At 30.7% G+C, this 20,187-nt stretch overlaps 1 protein-coding gene across 1 annotated transcript; it reads right to left on the bottom strand.

The window, feature by feature from the left end:
• Positions 1-2,548: 2,548 nt before the first annotated feature.
• Positions 2,549-8,392, bottom strand: LOC120080383 (diacylglycerol kinase 7-like). Its single transcript, XM_039035029.2, has 12 exons — positions 7,728-8,392; positions 7,368-7,490; positions 7,131-7,268; positions 6,959-7,044; positions 6,630-6,717; positions 6,298-6,373; positions 5,169-5,251; positions 4,587-4,657; positions 4,270-4,347; positions 3,687-3,774; positions 3,167-3,283; positions 2,549-3,051 (listed from the first exon to the last, which is right to left on the bottom strand). Exons 1-12 carry the CDS (start codon positions 8,094-8,096, stop codon positions 2,893-2,895), a joined length of 1,476 nt encoding a protein of 491 aa, XP_038890957.1. The 5' UTR covers positions 8,097-8,392; the 3' UTR covers positions 2,549-2,892.
• Positions 8,393-20,187: the final 11,795 nt, after the last annotated feature.

The raw sequence follows: 20,187 nt of genomic DNA, 5'->3' as shown, positions 1-20,187 counted from the left end.
GGCATGAACATGAAAAAAAATTATGTCTTGTGACAATCAGAGCACCTTGTATCTTGGAAGGAATCCAACTTTCCATGCTAAGTCCAAATATATTCCAGTACAATACCACTTCGTTTGTGAGAAAGTGGAGGAAGGTACAGTGAATATGCATAAAATTTATTATTTAAAAAAAAAAAAAAAAAAAAGAACTTAGTAGATTACTTGACAAAGACAGTCAATGCTAACAAGTTCATTTAGTGTCGATCCTTAAATGGCCTAGCAGAAACTTAAGCAACATGAAGATGGCAAGGTAGAAAGAATAGTGTGGAGACGTGATTGATTATCAATCAAATCTCCAAGTGGGAGATCGTTGGATAATTATCAAGATTTTTCAATAAGATTATTTACTATTCAAGAAGTTTTTTGAAGACAATTTTGGGTCATTGGAACTTACACTTTGTCCAAGATCAATTCATGGTCATTAGATCTTTCACATCTATAAAGGACAATTTAGAACCATTGAATCTGCTTGATGCCCAAGTTTATTTGGGCTATAAATAGGTGGGGACCCATGGTTACCAAATCATCCCAAAAATCTACAAGTGAGTGAGATAAAATAAAGATAGTTTCTTCTTGTAAGAAAGTTTGTATTCCTCTATAAGAAAAAAAAAATGTAACTCTATTATATATAGTAGAATTCTTCTATCCTTGCTTGTGGTTTTTGTCCTAATTTGTTTAAGGGTTTTTCACGTAAATCATTGTGTTATTCTCTCTCTTTTTCTTCTTCATTATTATTATTCTCAATCTACTTTAGTTGCAATCATCATCATCATCATCATTATTTATAAAAAAAAAAAGATAACAAAAAACCCTAAATTTCATATTCTTCATTTCTTCACTTAGCTGCCCCAAAATCTCATTTTCTCCTTTGCAATCCCATGTCTTCGATCATTGGTTCAACAACTTTTTCTTGAATTTCATCATCTTGGCTAGCTTTTAACGACCACCCTCACCAAGTTGCCGACCTTTTTTTCGCTTGCACACATGTATCCTACTTTTATTTCTACTTTGAACATCAGTTTTAACCATGACTCGTTGGTTCAATAACTTTTTCTTGAATTTCATCATCTTGGCTAGCTTTTAACGACCACCCTCACCAAGTTGCCGACCTTTTTTTCGCTTGCACACATGTATCCTACTTTTATTTCTACTTTGAACATCAGTTTTAACCATGACTCGTTGGTTCAATAACTTTTTCTTGAATTTCATCATCTTGGCTAGCTTTTAACGACCACCCTCACCAAGTTGCCGACCTTTTTTTCGCTTGCACACATGTATCCTACTTTTATTTCTACTTTGAACATCAGTTTTAACCATGACTCGTTGGTTCAATAACTTTTTCTTGAATTTCATCATCTTGGCTAGCTTTTAACGACCACCCTCACCAAGTTGCCGACCTTTTTTTCGCTTGCACACAACACATGTATCCTGCTTTTGTTTCTACTTTAAACATCAGTTTCAACCATGATGTTCTGGGATTGATAGTATTTAAAGCTGACTTTCAAGATCCAGTGAGTAAAATAGTCACGTGAAATGAGGATGATGAGACTCTACAACTGGTTTAATATCAAACACAATCATACTTCCAATGGTCACATCATCATGAAGTTGCAATTCCTTCACATATTCACTTGTCAACAACTTATTTTAAATTTTGCTTTTGGAATGTTTAATACTATGTATTTGTGGTTCTATAATGTCTAGATAGAGTGTATTTGTGATATTCATGTTGTTTTTGAAAGAGTGTATCTCTGCATTTTCATTTATAATTTTTTTTTTTTTAGGGTAGTTTTATCCTTTACTAATTAGTATTTTTTATTATATAAATTCATTTTTCTATTTTTATAATTTTGAAACTTTTTTGCCATTTTTCCGAATGAAACTTTAAAAGTTTAGAGTTATTGTAAACTTGAGAGTCCAATTTTATCATATTTGTGAGTTCAATTTCTACGATTATAGTAAACTTGCGAGTCCAATTTTAACACTTCTAAAAGTTTAGGAGCCCAATTTTTACAATTGAAAGTTTGAAGGTATAATTGTAATTATTACCATACTTCAATGGTGGGTTTTGCAATTTACCCAAAAACATATATTTTGGTTCATTTTGATATGTGTACTTGCAAAATAAAATGTTCATTTTGGCCTCCGTATTTTTAACTTTTGTTTATTTAGGTCCATATACTTTTAAATGTACATTTCAGTTCTTATACTTTCAACTTTGGATCAATTTAGTCCATATACTTCTAAAAAGTTATCATTTTGATCTCTTAGAAATGAAATGAAAACGAAATGACCAAACGGTCACTTTTTAGAAGTATATAGATCAAAATAGATATTTTGAAAGTAGCGAGACCAAAATGAACTAAAATTGAAATTACAAGAACTAAAATGAAACATTTAAAAGTTCAGTAACAAAAATGAACTAAAGTTGAAAATACAAGAACCAAAAACACATGGTTTAAGGTAAGATGATGATTAATAAGAATGCCCCATACTGTAATCAGTTGCATTTTAAAAGAAATATCTTCAGAAGATTGGGAGCTTCATGAATTGCTAAATGAATTAATGTCACACAATACAAACAATAAATAAGTTTCGAGGCTTTGGCCACTCTCACGACTCATTTGCTGTTTAGTCATCCTGTCCTAACAAGAACCAGATGTTCTTCCCTTCAAATGAATCTGAAACATCAAACTCTCCCCACAACTAAAAAAAAATTACTTGCACAATATAAAAAAATTTACATTCTTTCGGAAGGATGACCAACGACCAACCAACCCGTTTACTTTACATTAATGGTTAATCCTAACAGTAAGAAATTACCAGCATCATGAACAATGTGTAGCTCTCAAGTTATTCTCCACTGATCATTAGTGAGTGAGAAGGTACCTTCTTGATTTCAACAAAAGTCGAAAACTCGTCGCTCATTGGTTGCTTCCATGGCTCTCCATCCATCTGCAAAAATGCATCTTTCCATTCTCCACCTCGAAGTTCAAATCGAATTGCTGCAGCCTGAAAAAATAGTTTACCAATATTTTTCAATTTGCATTCATTCCTTTCTTTAAACTTGAATTCAAATAATGATTCAAGAATGACATGTAGCAGTCATCAACATTATTTGATTTACCTGAACTATATGTTTAGCAGAGATGAGTTCTCCCATTACAAGTGATGCATGCCATCCTTGTTTTAGACCAAAAACTTCTAGAAGACCATCATCAACTTGTGCCTCTACAAACCCTCTCTAAAAATAAAATGAAAAATGTGAAAGGTAAGTATCCCTTCCCTGGAAGTAGTAAGTATAATTTATTAGGAATTTAGAGGTAGAAAGAATATGGCAGGTTATGATGGGATATTACAATTCCATACACAGTTGGAACTGCTAAAACTTTTTTTCACTCTACTTTCTTACAAAGCAATCTCAACAGGGAATGTGATTCCAAAATGAAATTCCAGGTTATCTCCTATTTCTTAGGGGTTACAATAAGAAGGGCCAAATCATAAGCAAATTGCCAAAATTAGTGCAATAAACGGAAATTATATCTTGTTTAGAGTTCAAGTGGAATTGGGCTAGAAAGTATAATCTAACTGGAAAAACTAGAAAACTATGGTGTGCTCTGTAAAGGGAAAAAAATGGAACTATGTACCTTTTCCATGTACTCTGGTGTCAGATTTCCCCATGGATGCCTGCCACTACCATAGTTGTTGAGATTCAAAGCAACCAGAGATCTTACACTGCAGGAAATGATTCACACAATAAGGTAAATGCCTAAAGTTACAAAGCAAAAATCGTCTCCCCTCAATTTCAAACAACTTAATCAGACTTCACTCGCAACATATGGGGTGCTAGCTAGTGGCAACATGATGCCTAATACTGGAAAACGCTTCAAACCATTGCATGAATGGTTCTAACTCGCCTCTTGAAAATCCCCCTTCCCTCATAACGAGATAAAAACACAGAAAAATTGTAGGGATACTTGTAATAGCTGCTAAAGGTTCGACTTTTTTGGGCTGTTGGTTTTAGTTTGATAGTTAGATGTCATAACATCTGCTGTTGCAACCATTAGGTTGCCATCTAGCAGCTAGCTACCAAGTTAATCACTACCTTATTCCCTTCAAATAAACAGTTAATTAACAAAATATTGTTTATTTAATCAATATCATATATGACGATGAACGCAAAAACACCATTGAAAATACAAGTTAAGCCAGGAAAAGAACGCATGATACCTCGAGGGGATTAAAATCTGCTCCCAATCTGAACAATTGACCTTTTTGACATGCATCCTTAGAATGTTTTTAAGGCCCCTACAACCAGAAAAGTTTCTTAGAAAATCCTAATTGCAAATTTAAATCCGAGTGTTCTTGTTTTCTATATTTTTAAAACTCATATTTAAATCACAAAGCAACAATTCTAAAATCATTTTTCAGGCTTATGGTAACTTTTTTATGGGAGAAAAAAGAGAGAATTATCTAAATCAAACAAAATATTTCTCCAGAAACTGTCCAACTAAACAAAAACAAGACTTTCCACGAGAATATCTAACCTTAACCTCGGATCACTAGAGCAAGGCGTGAAGAACCAGCCCTGACCACAACTATAGCCAGAATAAATCAGCTGCAAGAAGAGATTGAAATCAGTTAAGCGCATCCTTACATTTCTATAAAGAAATCATTAGAACATTTAAGATATCAAATTCAAAAATGTCCCAGAATCTTTTAAGAAACTCAACTATAAATCCATCAAGCCCTGGTGCTTCATCATTCACCAAAACTTTCATAGATTTTTTGTAAAGATAAAGAATAACCTCCCTTTACCATCTCATCCACCCTGACTTTACTTTCATCCCAAAGGAATGAAGGATCAACATCCCTCCCAATTTCTATAAGGGACTCCACCTCCACTCAACATCTCTACTTTGGAGGTCAAAGGTGAGGAAGAATAAGACTAATACAGACAACAAAAAGAGCTTAGCTCAACTGGCATTAGTGTATGCTAAGAACCAAGAGGTCTGTGATTCAAATTCCCCTATCTCCAATTTGTACTAGAAAAAATAAGACTAATGCTGACGGTAATAGAAACATGTAATAGTAAGAAATAAAGGAACAAAATTATTAACTAACCCAACCTTGTTTGCAATTGGACCTTGTGCAAGGTAAGGCTTTTCATTACGTAGATGGTGGAAGCCATAAGCAACCTGAGCATCCATTCCTGCATGATCAAAATAAATAAATAAACCTACATATACACAAGTGACCAAATAACCAAACAAAAGTTATTCAATAAAATTGCATTCTTGTAACCATGCGAAATGAGAAATTAACAAAATGCACATGCGATGTCCGCGTGTTAATTCCGCCTCTCTTTAAGCAAGGGAGTAACTCCATCATCCGAGAAAATTATATATATCTAGTATGAAGCTAGCTCCCTAACTAAGAGTGTGAGAGATCCACAAGTGGCATTCTCTATACAATTAGTCAATTAAATTGGTAGGTGCATTTTATTTTAATTTGCAGACCACACTAGTACAAAAATGCATTTTGATACCAACCAAATTTTTCAAGGCATATATTATCCTTTAAAAAGCATTGAGTTACAATTCTTAAATGCTAGAAAGGTAGTAATTCTTGCACGAGCCAATTCTAGACATGAGACTTCAGTGATAGTATAATAGATAGTTTAGTAGAATGCCACGTGTTCGCCAAAAAAAATATGGAAACAAGGACAACTTTATTACTATACAACTTTAGAACACAAGAAGTAACTGTACCATTACTTAAGCATCAATTCCTCTGTAAAACCTTTCGACTATAAAACATGCAGACAATTAACAATACACAAGAAGTGTGAAGACTAAACATGTGTACTAAAATGGTCCGGACTATCAATAGGCTTAATATAAAAAGTAGAATAATAACAGATACGAAATCCTCCACTTGTCAGGCTCAGAAAGAACTTTACTACAACTACTTAAAAATTAGTTTCTGCCTACAAACCTCTTTAATATTGACATAAAATCAATTTCTTCATACAATCCTCTTTAACTTCGACACTGAAATCAATTTCTGCGTACTAAGTCTTTTATATTGACAATTACATGAATGGAAGAATAAATGCATCACCCTTCAAATTTTTATGTAAAAGTGCACAATGTTTCTCCAAGATTTATCATTGATGAGAGTGTCATTGACTCAAGTCATAATGTATACGTCCCTTAGTGTATGCACAAGGCTTAAATAGTTAAATGCCTATTATACCTATGCTGAAGTAATTATAAAATACTCCTTCGTGGCAGCTTGCTTTCTCTGATAATGCCTCCTCGATTTCCAAGCTCTGCAGCCACAAAGAAAAACTTCTACCACTGAGATACAAATCCTTGTTGTCACAAGATTATTTGGAAAAGAAGAGGCAAGAATTTTAAAGATTTAACACTGATATTTTGCTTGTACCTCTAAATGCACAACGGATAACAAAAAGAAAGATGAGATATATTAAAGGGCAAGGTTATTGGTAAGATAACAGAGCAGATCCAAAATGTTTTCAGCTAGACTATGAAAGCACTAAAAGCTAAGTAATAAAATGCACAAACCTCATCAAGAGCATGCTCTTCTGTAGGTTTCATGCAATGGGGTAATTCCACATTTTCTCCAGATGGTGTAGAGAGAATAACATGCCAACTGCATCAGAATACTCAGACTTATGAGGAGCAATAAACGGTTTATTGATGCTTGCACTATCTAGACACATGACGCACTCATGGCCATTACATATACAGAAAAGTGCACAATCAAAGTATTCTCGTATGCAAACCTAACACACAATCAACAGCACGTCATGTTAATAATTTTGAAAATAGAAGCAGAAGCACCCTTAAAACTAAGAAAACAGTACCAAATTTTCCCACTAGTGAATGATTACCTATCCAACTTACGAATTTGACCGGTGGTTGCCCGGTCTAGGGATCTTTTGATGGCCGACTTCCAAGCAAAAGGAAAAGAACCACCCTGAAAAAAGCATTCGATCCTACGGCTCAAGAAATTATGAGAGATATATATACATATGATCGAAACTTTCATGAGTAAGAACTCACCCAGCCAAAGGTTCTGGATAAGTCATTGCCAGTACCAAGAGGAATTACTCCTACTGGTGGAACAGGCAGCCGCTCCTTTTTCTCAAGTTCTAAAAGACAACCAAGAACCCAACCAACAGTACCATCACCTCCAGCAACCTGCTCAATTATCCATCGGAAAATCACTTAGTTTCCACCATAAACAAAATTCATATAGCTACACATCTATTGTATACTTTATTTTCACTTTGATCATACCATGACCCTCATCTTCTCTCGAACATCTTTAGCGCAAGCATCACCAAGCCCAGCCAATAACTCAAGGCATCTCAATCCATACTTAACAAATTCATGAGGCTTCACATCTGTTAAGTCAAAAATCTGCACAAAATTTTTACCATCGGTTAGAAGGAGCTATACATATACATATACTATTTTTCTCCTAAAGAACAATGCATTCAACTCCCTGAATCCAAAACCAATACTTAGCATGATAATGCACACCTATTTACACAAGTTAACAGCAAGTTAACAGCAATTATGACTGCATATTAATAATTAATCGTGTATAATTAACAAACACGAAAAGGATAAGAAAGTATTGCAGTTGAATAAAACCTGTTCTTCGCTAATTAACATCTGGAGTCTCTCCTTGAGCAAGCGGCCATGGCGACCACCACTCCTTGGATTAATGAACACCACCATCGGTGACGCCGGAGGGCCATCGTCATTCTCGGGAACAAAAGCTGAGCCGGAGATAGAATTAGCACCAGGCAAACGGCTCTCTCCAGCGCTGGGATCCTGTAGCCGGATGGAATCTCTCATAGCAAACCGAAGGTATTGCGGCATCCGGAGCTTCTTCCTTAGCTCCTCCTTGTCAATTCGCAACCCTGTCAATCCACATCCCTTGAATGACTCGATCATGGAAGATCGAGCCGCGATTCGAGTTGTTGAATCGCCTTCGCCTCTCGACGATGGCGAGTTCATTACTTCCACAGAATCTTCAAGTGCCGGATTGGAGTCGGGTTTTTTCCGGGAAGATATATATGGTGGAGAACTGGGCGATCGAGTGAAGAAATCAAATCATAAACATTCCGGCGAAGTCAGAGGAGTTGGAAAGAGAGGGATGAGAGAGAGAGAGAGAGAGGAAAGGGAAATTGAAAAGAGATGATTGGGAATTTGATTGGTGGAATATTTTAATTAATAATAACCATTGACGGCGGAGTCTCCGGCGGGTTTTGCAATTTTCTTCTTCAAAAGTCCGTCGACGGAGACCTGCAGACAGTTATACCCTTCTACAATTCAGTTATTTACATTTACGTCCTCGTAGCGTCCTCTTGGACGTGTTCTAGACGCGGCTTTTGATTCTTCTTTCAGCTCTTTTTCGTTTTTTTTGTTTTAGAATTTTTATTTTTTAAATCGACGTGGGAATTTCTTTCAATAACTATGAATTCATTTCGTATATTCACATTTTTATTTTTGAAATTAAGTTTATAAATATTATTACTATTTAGTTTTTTTTAATAATATTTTTTAAAAAATTAGGACTCCTCTAAGCTCCATCTTTTTGTTTTCTAAAATTAAATTTATTTATTTCCCAATTTGGAACAATGGCTTTCATTTCCGTTGAATTCCTAGCAAATATATTAAATGATATATCTGATATACAAAAAAAATATATCTATATACTTAGTTAACATATATACAAAAACTACTTTTTCTTAATTTCCAAAATTTGATTTGGTTTAAGACATTGGTAAAAAGTATACAACAAATGGAGAAATTTAGGTGTAGAATTAGTATTTATAGACTTAAATTTTATTTAAAAAAAATTAAAAAAACAAATAATTATCAATTGGATTTGAATATGAATTGATTTTTGGCCTTTTGTTCTTCAAAATTACTTCTACTCAGAAATTTATTTGTTTTGTTTTATAAATATATTAGGAAGAATGACTAAGTCAAATGATCTAGGTCATGTTCATAAATTCTAGGTTATATTTAATTGTCCCTATCTATAATAAGTTAAAAGAACATTATATTACTCTTTTAAGGCTTAGTAAGTTATATTGTAATAAAGCAAAATAAGCATATCTTAATTGATATAGTGCATGTACTATAAACTTTAAAGTTTGAAGTTTGATCACCTACTCCACATATTATATAAAAAATAATAATAACAATAATGTAAGAGCTTAAGAAAAATAGTCAATCGATAATTAAATTATCTATTCAAACATAGCTCAGTGAATATAAGACAACTTTTATGTATTCATAGGTCGAAGATAGTTTAGTCCTCAATTTGTAATCATTATTATTATTATTTTAATAACCGATGATGTAAGAGAATTTGAACCTCTAACTTTAATACCTTAATTAGTTGGAATGATGCTCAAGATTGCCTCAACCAACATATATTGAATTAAGAAAAAAAAAAAAAATAGATCTAATGTTTATTAAATTAATGAGGCAAATCCAAGAATAGCAATAAAAAAAAACACATTATTATATTTGTAAATCTAGCGATGGTTTTTTGAAATTTTCAAATATAAAATAAAATTTAAATCTAACTTCTGCTTTTTGTTTCAAAATTTGATATATCAATAATATATTAGTAGTATATCAATTATATAATTAATAGATTAAAACATAATATTAATATACCAAATTTATTCGTCAAGTTATACTTACGCACTTGTGTATTCATGAACTTAAATTTGAATTCTATGTTCTAAAGTATAATTTAATTATAGTATATTGTTGTCAACTTATAATGGTTCAATTCGTCCTATTCATAACCATTCTCATTAGAAAATTGAAAATGTTGATGGTACTTTATTACCTCCAATATAATTGTTAAACATAGAATATAATTTCAAATATAAACTAGTAATGATACATCAGTGTCATACTTGAAATAAATTTTGAATGAGTATTAAAATAGTAATAGATGTATCAATTCACATATATACATAATATAAAGTATATCTAATCTATTATTGATATATAAATATAACTATTATTGTTATATGATTGACGATATAAAAAGTATATAAGATATATTACTGATATACCAATAAAGATAAAATTGATACGATTAGAAATTAAAATCAAGTTTAAAATATTGCCATATTTAGCCATCTAAAAATTTGTGGTTAGATTTGTAAATAATTCCAATATTCTTTTTACAGATATTGCAACTTTTTTAATTAATCTTGTTTCCCACTTGGGCTAGTAGTTGATTTTTGTTTGTATAATTTCTCCCTTATTCTTACTTATCATGATTTTTTTTCCTACCACAACAATAATGTCTTATGATCACACATCTTAATTATTTTTTTCCTTCGAAATTGTGCTCACTTAGGGCCCATTAGAGAGCATCAAGGGGATATGATAATAGCAAACACAAATAATATGGCATAAGAGATCATTTGAGGATTGTGGGTTTGAATTTGATTGACCTATCTCATTGGTATGTAGTATAATGTACCCAAATCTTGAATCCTTTTGTATTGTCCATCAAAATTTAAACTTTTTTTTTTCTTTTTATTCAACAAAATTTTGGGATAGGAATTCAATTCTTAACTAATTAGTCAAAGAATATAAGTATTAACTAAGTTGCAAGTTAATTAATAATGTTAAATCCAATTACAAAATAACTAACGATAACTTACCTAAATAACTAACAAAGTAATAACAAACAAAACATTTTTAACTTATTAACTAACTGAACAACTAGTAGTACAAATAATTATACTAATCGTTTTATCTACGATATAATGTAATGTGTGTTACATTTAATATGAATTGATTATTCTTCTCTAGTCGCTTTCTAACTTTGTATACACTAAAGAGAAACTTAAATCATCATTTCTTCAAACTTTGGTTGGTTTTTCAAGTAAGATGATCTTCTACGTCACACGTTTATTCAATAAATACACTTTAAGGCTTTATTAATACCACAAAGTTTGGGTCAAGCATGTCAATTTAAAAGGGGCATTTTCTAGCTAGGGATCAATTATTGTTAATCTAACCCTACTAAATATATCATCGATCTTTGCATATTGATAAGTGTTAGTTAATGGTTGAAATTGGTTCTCAAATTAATCATGTTTAAAATATTGATATCGACAAATATGGCACAATCTCAATTTTATCTAAATACAACATTTTCATTCTAGATAATCATTGGTTTAGCAATTTTCAAGTATACTGAATAGTCAACTCAAGGCTCAATTGTCTAGACATTCGATTTTCTCCATGAACATTAACATTGTTTCAATATTTTCATGGATATTACTATAAAATTAAGATCATAATGTTTTTGTCAACTACTATATCTAATATAACGTCTAAGGTAGAGGAGAGGTGCATGAACGAATTAAGACCACATCCCAATGAGACATCCTATAAAAAAACAAACTAATGATTACTATAATCTATACCAATAAGATGTACCTTTCTTTTTCAGTGGCTCAATCATAGAAATTACAAAGTTTATATGTGTTTTGCTTGGAGCAAATTCATGTTGGATGACCTCTTGAGAATTTTTCTAGAAAGCATGTAAGTGAGGACAAAGTATTCTGAAAGAATTGTTGTTAGTTTGTAAGGATGGTCTTCACTCTTAAAAGTAGATTAAGACAAGTAAAGATAACATTGTTAAGATCATTATAGAAGTACAAGAATATTGTGGTCATCAAGTATCAAATCAAGATTTTGAATCCTTGGGTATAGGGTATTATAAATGATATACATCAAAGAGAAAACCTCTCCAAGTAAACTGTGGTTTGAGGAGAAAAAAAAATTATATCTTTGTTTTCTAGAAAATCAAAGAGAAAATGCAACAAAATTAAAATTAAAAAAAAAAAACATACAATTTATATACTCTCAAAATGATAGAATTAAAACACATATATAAATACTCTCATTTTTTTTTTTTACACTAATATTCAATTGACGAAACAAAATGAATGAAAGGAAAATGCTAAAATTAAATACAAAATACTTTTATAGAAAATAAAGAAAATGTGGAGAGAAAGAAAGGGGCAAAAACGGAAAATAAAAATTATCTCCTTATAGTTTCAATCATTTCCTCTAATAAACTAACACATAGATGAACTCAATAAGTACTTCAGAATTCGAATTGACCATTAAAATTCTCGAATTTAATGAATCTTTGAAAAATAAATAAATAAAAAGTGGACTGACCAAATATGCCAATTTGCCATTTTCCCAATTTGTAGTTTATAGTCCTTTCTTAGAACTTTTACCGAAAAAAAGAGTCGGCAGAAGGAAGAAAAATATTAGCCCCTTGATGGAAAGGGTAGAATTGGTAATTCGTTAGAAAAGAAAAAATTGGGCGTTTAAATCGTTGACTCCGCCAGTTTTGGAGGGCCCACAAGAACACTGTGGGTTGTTAAAATGGGCCCACCAATGCCACGTGCAACGAATCATATTGCGGGCTGCTAAGGCAAACAGCGCGTGCTTGTCTGAACGACAGCGTTTTCTATTATGGCAAAAGGAAAATTCCGACCTTATTCTATTCTTTACGACATTGACAAGATTAGAATATTGAATCATCACATCCATTATAGGGTCTTATTGTTGAGTTGGATTGAAAACTTTTTAAATTTAATTCAATTGACTTTTTAAATTTAATCTAATTGTTGGGGTTGTAAATTTTTTCAATCTAAATAATACTTATTAAAAAATAAACCCAACCCAACTCAACCATTAAATATTTTAGTTGGGTTGGTTCGGGTTAATTAGGTCATGAATTTAAAATTTTTTTCTAAAAAGAAGCAAAAGGTAAATATGTAAAAATCTAATTTAATTATTTTCATATAATGAATTAAGATTAACAACTTAATTTCAATTTATATAGTGAAAATTTTCTTTATAAAGTGCAAAAAAAACTGTTTTTAAGAGTTGTTGAAGAATAAATTATTCAAAAAATATTTGAATTAAATAAAATTAAAATCAATATATGTATAAATAATTGTGTTATAAGTTATAAAAAATATATTTTATAAAGTTAGTAATAAATTGGAGTTGGTTTGAGTTATATTAGGCAAACCCATGAACCAACCCAACCCATAAATTTTCATTTATTTGAACCCAACCCAACCCAAATGAGTTGATAACCCAACCCAAATCGCATGGGTTGGTTGGGTTGATCGGTTTTTTTGAGTCATCGGGTTTTTTGAACACCCCTATCGATTATTGGAAAAAAGGATCGACATGGTTTTTTTTTTTTTTAATTTCTGTATTTATGTTAAATAAGCCACGTGAATTTTTAAAAAATATTCTTATAGGTCTTTGAAATCTAAAAGGTGTCTATTAAATTTTTTTACTTTAAAATGTGTGTTGGATAGGTTTTCGAAATTTCAATTTTGTGTATAATAAATGAGTAAGGCTTTGTCTGATAACTATTTCGTTTTTGGATTTTTATTTTTGAAAATTAAGCTTATAGACACTAATTCTACCTCATTTATTCATTTTGTTATATATTTTTTACCAATGATTTAAAAAATCAAGTCAAATGTTAAAAACTAAAAAAAAATATTTTTTAAAAACTTATTTTTGTTTTTGAAATTTGGCTAAGAATTCAAACATTGTACTTAACAAATATGCAAATCATTATAAGAAAAATGGGAAGAAAATAAGCTTGATTTTAAAAAATAAAAAAATAAAAAGATTACCAAACGGGAACTAAGCTTAAAATTTTGTGATGTTTAACATTTTCTAAAATTTTCAAAGTGATTGGACACAAAATTGAATGTCAAGCAAATTTTTATTTTATGTTTGGACATATTATCAATTTTAATCACCCATTAGACACTTTTTGAAGGTTCAAGCGTCTCTTAACACAAACCTGAAAAGTTCTCAGGCTAAATTTATAATAATTTAATTAAAAAAGGGGATAAACTACCATTTTAGTTAGTCAATATTTAAATTTGAATCTAATAAGTAATTGAATTCTTAAAATGTTTCTAATTGATTTATGAACTTTAAAAGTGTTAAATAAGCTTTTGACATATTTCATATTTCTTTTAAAAAAAATTCATATATCTACTGAACGAAAGTGAAAATTTGGAATCTTATTAGACAGAAGTTAAATTTATATAGGATAGATTTGTGAAAATTTGTGGCAAAATAATAATAATAATAATATAATAATGGTTGATGAAAAATACACAAATAGGTTAATTTAGCATGATTTTAAGAGAAGAGAGTGAAAAGTTTTCTTCCCAGTTATACTCCTACAAATCCATGTATTTATAGTCAAACCATCCTCGCCGAAAATTGATATTTTGCTTTATTAAGAAAAAAAAAACATTGTTATGCAGTAGCTCATCACTCACCGATTTTTATATCTTTCTTTTTCTTTAAAAAAAGAAAAGAAAAGAAATAGACATGTTTGTAATCTTATATCTTCTTATGAATACTTTTGGTATATTTGTGTAATTAAAATGAAATCATCCTAAAATTGATATTTTAAGAATGTGTGTGAGCATTTTTCATATTGACTCTAGACTAAGGTTGAGCAAGAAAGATCAACCACCAAAGAACGATCCAACCTATCAAACTAGGTCGTAATCGAGTCGAAGTACGTGTCACTCCTCTCCATGCTGATGCATTGTGTTATGACCCAGACACAAAAAAATAGATAAGAAAAGTATACATAGAAGGGACTTATCCTACTAATGAGTGAGGTATGTAAAGAACATGCTAGCTCAGTTCTACACTACTACTTCGAACTAATCATTGTCTTAAGCATCAAAGTATGTTGGATGCAGTAATATACACTAGTGTGAATTCTTTCATGTAAGGTTAGGCTTGTTGGATTTTGACAAAATATTAGATGAGCAGTTGTCTCATATTAGAAGGATTCAAAAAAGTGATGGGCTTCAAGCACTATAAAAGAACCATATGACTTTGGTTTCAAATGGTCCTAGTTAGAAACATTTTAAACGTGAGTGTGCTAACTTTAGTTAAGGTCCTTTTTAATTTGTATTCTCTTGATGGTTGTGGAAAAGGGTATAATCGATACAAAAGTATTGAGAGAGTTGAATAGTGGATTTCTTTTTAGTGAGTTGTGGTTTTTGTTTGAGTTTGGGTTTTCCCACGTAACTTCTTATATAGTTTATAGTCTTTTGGTTTTCTCTTAATGTCTCGATTATGTGCTTATTCTTGCAATAGAATTGGGAGACTTTTCCCAATAAGTGGTATCATAGTTTTAGGTTTTTGGTTTCTCAAATTTCTAAATAAGCTTTGTGGTTGCAACATTATATAAACTTCCACATCAAAAAATAGTTCTTGAAATATGCTACAGTATTGTGAATAGTGTGGGTTATTCATTATTTACTAATTTGCTCTGAATGGAGTAGGTGTGACAAGCTTTACGAGTCTAGTAAAGTTTAATGTGGAGAAATTAGATGGAATGATCAACTTCTACTTGTGGTAAATGCATGTCAAAGATGTGTTGATACGATCTTGATTACACAAGTGTTTGAAAGGAAGACTGAGCATGGTATTTATAAAGAGTTAAGTGGTGATAGTGGTCTAGTGGAGTCCAAGGGTAATAATAGTAAAGGTTCAAAGCAAAAAGTTTTGAGGCAAAAGATAGGGCAATTGAGAATGCAGACAATCTGAGCACATGAAAAACAATGCATGTTTGACAAAGTGCTCTAGATCGAATACTAATGTTGTCTTTCTCGTAAGGAATATGGTTACTTCCTCTAGAGAAGATGAATTCATTCTTATGGTTTGTCCACTTTACCATGATAGAGGATGTGATGTAATTAACAGTTCCACGAGTTAGCATGCGAGCATTGGCTTGGCGACTCATGAAGGTATGTGGTAAAAGGTATGTGTAGGACGATGAACAAGATGGTGCAAACGAACATCGAGTGACAGATTAACGATAAACGACAAAACACAAGAGAAGGATGATGATGAATGATAACTTCTTGGACGACAAATGAATGATGGCATCTTCTCATATCCTCACCGATGACTGGAACGACGAACGTAGTGTGTGGAGGATGATTGGACGAGGGGACGACGAGCAAATCTATTGGACGAACGACGTGATGGAGTTGACATTCAACATACGAAAGCAATTAAGGACCTAAGCACTCTACTACATCAATTTTAGGCAATTAGCATGCATATTCTCAGTTTTCAACATATTAGGGTTTCAGAAGCATACTTTGATGAATTCTTCCAATTGCTTGAAAATATCACATAATTCTTCTTCTATCTTTGCAATAGACCACCACAAAGGTCTTTTCTACTAATCTTATACCTTATATTGAAGTGTGGCCTTCAAATTAAGAGGAATTTGATATGGAATTTGGGAGTTTGAAGAAGGGAAGAAAAATATGATTTTTCTCACTCTTAATCTCAGATTTTAGGTTGCACCCAACCTCAATTTGATCTTTAATACTCAATATATAGCTTTCAACCATGCAGATCAGATTGAAAGAGATGTAGCCACTCAATTTTCCATTAAAATTTAGTGGCATGAGGTGGGTTTTTAATGAAAAAAATGGGATTATCCCACTTCCATTAATTTCTAATTTTTAATTCAAGAAATTGAATTATCTAATATATATAAAACTTATTTTAAAAATTGAATTTTAAATTGAATTTAAATTAAATTAATTTTGTAATTATGAATTTCATAAATCCAAAATTCAATTAACCAATTTCATAATTTTGAATTACATAAATTCAAAAATTAATAATATTAAATTGGAAAATTAGTTACACTAATTTAATTAATTTAACTTAATATCAAATATTAAATTAATATATCACCTCATTAAATATTTAAATCATATTTAAATATTGTCAACTATCGAAAACCGTAACGGTTATTTCAACAATTAAATATCAATTATATCAAATATAATAATTCAAACCCTAAACCGAGTATGAATATTTCAAATTCTCTCAACATACTATTCTAAAGTTTAATCCTTTTACAAGTTAGTAGAGTGACCTAACGGACCTACAGATCATGAGCTCCAACAATTTGAGATTAATTAGGTAAACTCTTTAGACCGAATTAATCAATATTCGTTAACTACTAAGACACACCACTATAGTTCAGTAATTGCACTCTCCTCACTGTAGATATATTTCTATCCAATTGATTTATAGTCGATCCATCATATGTCGTTCGTATTTACAGCTAGGTCAAAAATACTGTTTTACCCCTGTAATATATCTTGCTCTTTAAGTCTCCACTAATCTTTTAATAAACAATTGGTTTATGGTCCTACCAATAAACCGAATCTCTTTCAGCCACGATAGGGCGAGGCCCCTTTGTTCAAAACTAAGAATTAGTACTTAAGGGAACAACCTATCTGTTGACCTTAAAATGGGTAGGAGTGAATTCCATCTTGCAAGATTATGTCCCCAACTATCTATCTGGTCTTACCCCTAAAATGGGAGGCTTATTGAGTGGTGATGTTGGACCACTCTCACCTATGCAGATTTAAGGATAACCCCGAATAAACAGTTCATAGTTAGCTCAAAATTAAGATCAAGTTAGCTTAGGTCATCAATTTGAAATAGCCAGTTTAATCAGTAAACGGTCGTTATAAAGAAAAGTGACTATTTCGTGATCCGGTCGTATGCAAACATCTTTTGCATAGGATGCTCCCACTCACATGTCTCCACATAAACGACTTTGGGATCACATTGATTGTATCAATATACAAAGCAGGCCGCATCCATAGTGTCTCCAGGATAAGTTACCCAACCCTATCCATATATTTATAGACTTTTTTTTGGCTATATGCTAAAACTTGATCCTCTATTATGTCTCTACATAAAGTTTAAGTATTCATGTTATAGCCATGAGTTAGTTTATTAGATTTAGGAATGGATGCAATTTAATAATACCTTTATTGAAAGATGTCTCAATAATACCTTTATTGTGAATATAATATGTTTAATGTTTATAAACTACGAGTTTTAGGACATGTCCAACACGACGAACTCGGCTAGATGATGGATAGCAAGCAAATCTGGACGATGAATGGCATACTCGAGTGAGTAGATTTGGAATTAGTGGATTTTATTTTTTTAACCCTATGTATGATGTATATTGTTATATATGATATATACAATGATTTACGTTGAAAATTTTAGAGTATATACTATGATTTATGTTGAAAATTTAGTCCAATTGTGATTTATATATTGTGGAAGATATTTTTGTTTATATTTGACTGCTTTGAATTTATTATATACACTGCAGTATAAATGAAATTTATAATAAATAATGTGATTTATATTGAACATTAAGAATCGAAACTTTTGAATGGTACAACCATTTATTTGAGTACATTTATATTTCATATACTAGTTAGAATATTTGCAAACATATATTATAATGTTCTAAGGTATATTTAAAAATAGCCATGAATCCACTAGAAAAACTAATAAGTTGCCATGAAACCAGTTTTATTTGAGTACATATCAAATATATTTACCAATATATTTTATATATCGGTTAGAACATTTGTCAATGTTCAAAGTATATTAAAAATAACATGAATATGCTAGAAAACAAATTGTTTGATATGTAAAATGCATTAATAAAAAATAAAATCATATTAAATGTATTTTCTCTTTTTTGTGGAAAAGAGAAAAAAAATCATATTAAATGCATTTTCTCTTTTCGTAATAAATACACTTTCTCTCTCTAATACTAAAAGAGTTTTATATAGGCAAATATATATTAAAAAATGATATAAAGTCAAATAATTTTCTCTCCAACAATTTGGGTTGGATAGTTCGAGTTGTTTGTGTTGTAGGCCATTTGAACACTCTATTGTCATAGATTAGGTTAAAAATATTTATATAAATTCAAAAATTGACTTTTCATAACCATAATTAAAAACTAAAACAATTTATAAGAATACGCCCACACCCACAAACTTGCTCATATAATTTCTTTCTCTAGAACCAACTTTTGGAGTTTGCAATAGAAAAATTCAAGAGACAAAATACAATAATGTAAAGAATAACAATAACAATAAGAAAAACGGTGGTACTTATTAAAGCCAAACATTCGATTTAATCCAGCCGGCAAGGCAACATATTTTAAAGGTTGAACATCAAATGGTAAAGGCATTTTATTTTTATATATTTGAATGTTCAATCTATATATTATTACAAGAAAAAAAATGATTGATGTCGATAAAAAATGTTGACGTTTCGATTTTACGAGAATGTTCATGGAAGTATTGATAAAATGATGATGCAAAAAAGATATTTCCTTAAAATTAGTCAAAACTAAAAAAAAAAACTTAATTAGAAATGGTTTCTTTAACCTTTTAGGTCCCGTATGTAACTATTTCATTTTTTTAAAAAAATTAAATCTATTTTATCTCAATTTTAAAATGATTTACATTTTTTTTAAGTACAATTGTTGAATTCTTAACCAAATTCCAAAAATAAAAACAACTTTTGAAAAGCTACGGCCTCGTTTGGTAACCATTTGGTTTTTGGTTTTTGATTTTTGAAAATTAAGCCTATAAACACCTCTTGCACCTCTAAAGTTCTTGCTTTATTATCTACTTTCGACCTACACTTTTTAAACCAAACTAAAATTTGAAAACTAAAAAAATATATTTTAAAAAGTATTTTTTGTTTTTAGAATTTGGCTAAGAATTCTATTCCTATGTTTGAGAAAGATGCAAGTCATGATAAGAAAATGGGAGGAAATAGGTTTAATTTTGAAAAACAAAAAACAAAAGACGAAATGGTTAACAAATAAGGTCTACTTTTTTTCGTTTTCAAAATTTGACTTGGTTTTTTAAACTATTGATGAAAAGTAAATAACATAGAAAGAAATTTGGAGGTTGAACTAGTGTTTATAGGCTTAATTTTTGAAAACGAAAACAAAAAACTAAATAGTTACCAAATGAGATCTAGTTTTTTGTTTTTAGTTTTTAAAAATTAAGCTTATAACCACTTATTTTAAATCTAAATTTCTTGCTTTGTTACCTATTTCTTTGACCAATATTTTCAAATATCAAGCTAAATTTTAAAAACT

This window comes from Benincasa hispida, chromosome 6 (genome assembly GCF_027475165.1).
Source record: "Benincasa hispida cultivar pf3 chromosome 6, pf3_genome.v1.1, whole genome shotgun sequence".
NCBI classification, from domain to species: Eukaryota; Viridiplantae; Streptophyta; class Magnoliopsida; order Cucurbitales; family Cucurbitaceae; genus Benincasa; species Benincasa hispida.
This window is presented reverse-complemented; position numbering and strand designations above follow the sequence as displayed.

Bases quoted from the DNA above. Each gene is read 5' to 3' on its own strand.
- LOC120080383 (XM_039035029.2), bottom strand. From the start codon at position 8,096: ATGAACTCGCCATCGTCGAGAGGCGAAGGCGATTCAACAACTCGAATC. The intron at 4,658-5,168 runs GTTGGGTTAGTT...CTCTTCTTGCAG, and splicing joins AAGGTCCAATTGCAAACAAG to CTGATTTATTCTGGCTATAG. The intron at 4,348-4,586 runs GTTAGATATTCT...TTCTGGTTGTAG, and splicing joins TCTAGTGATCCGAGGTTAAG to GGGCCTTAAAAACATTCTAA.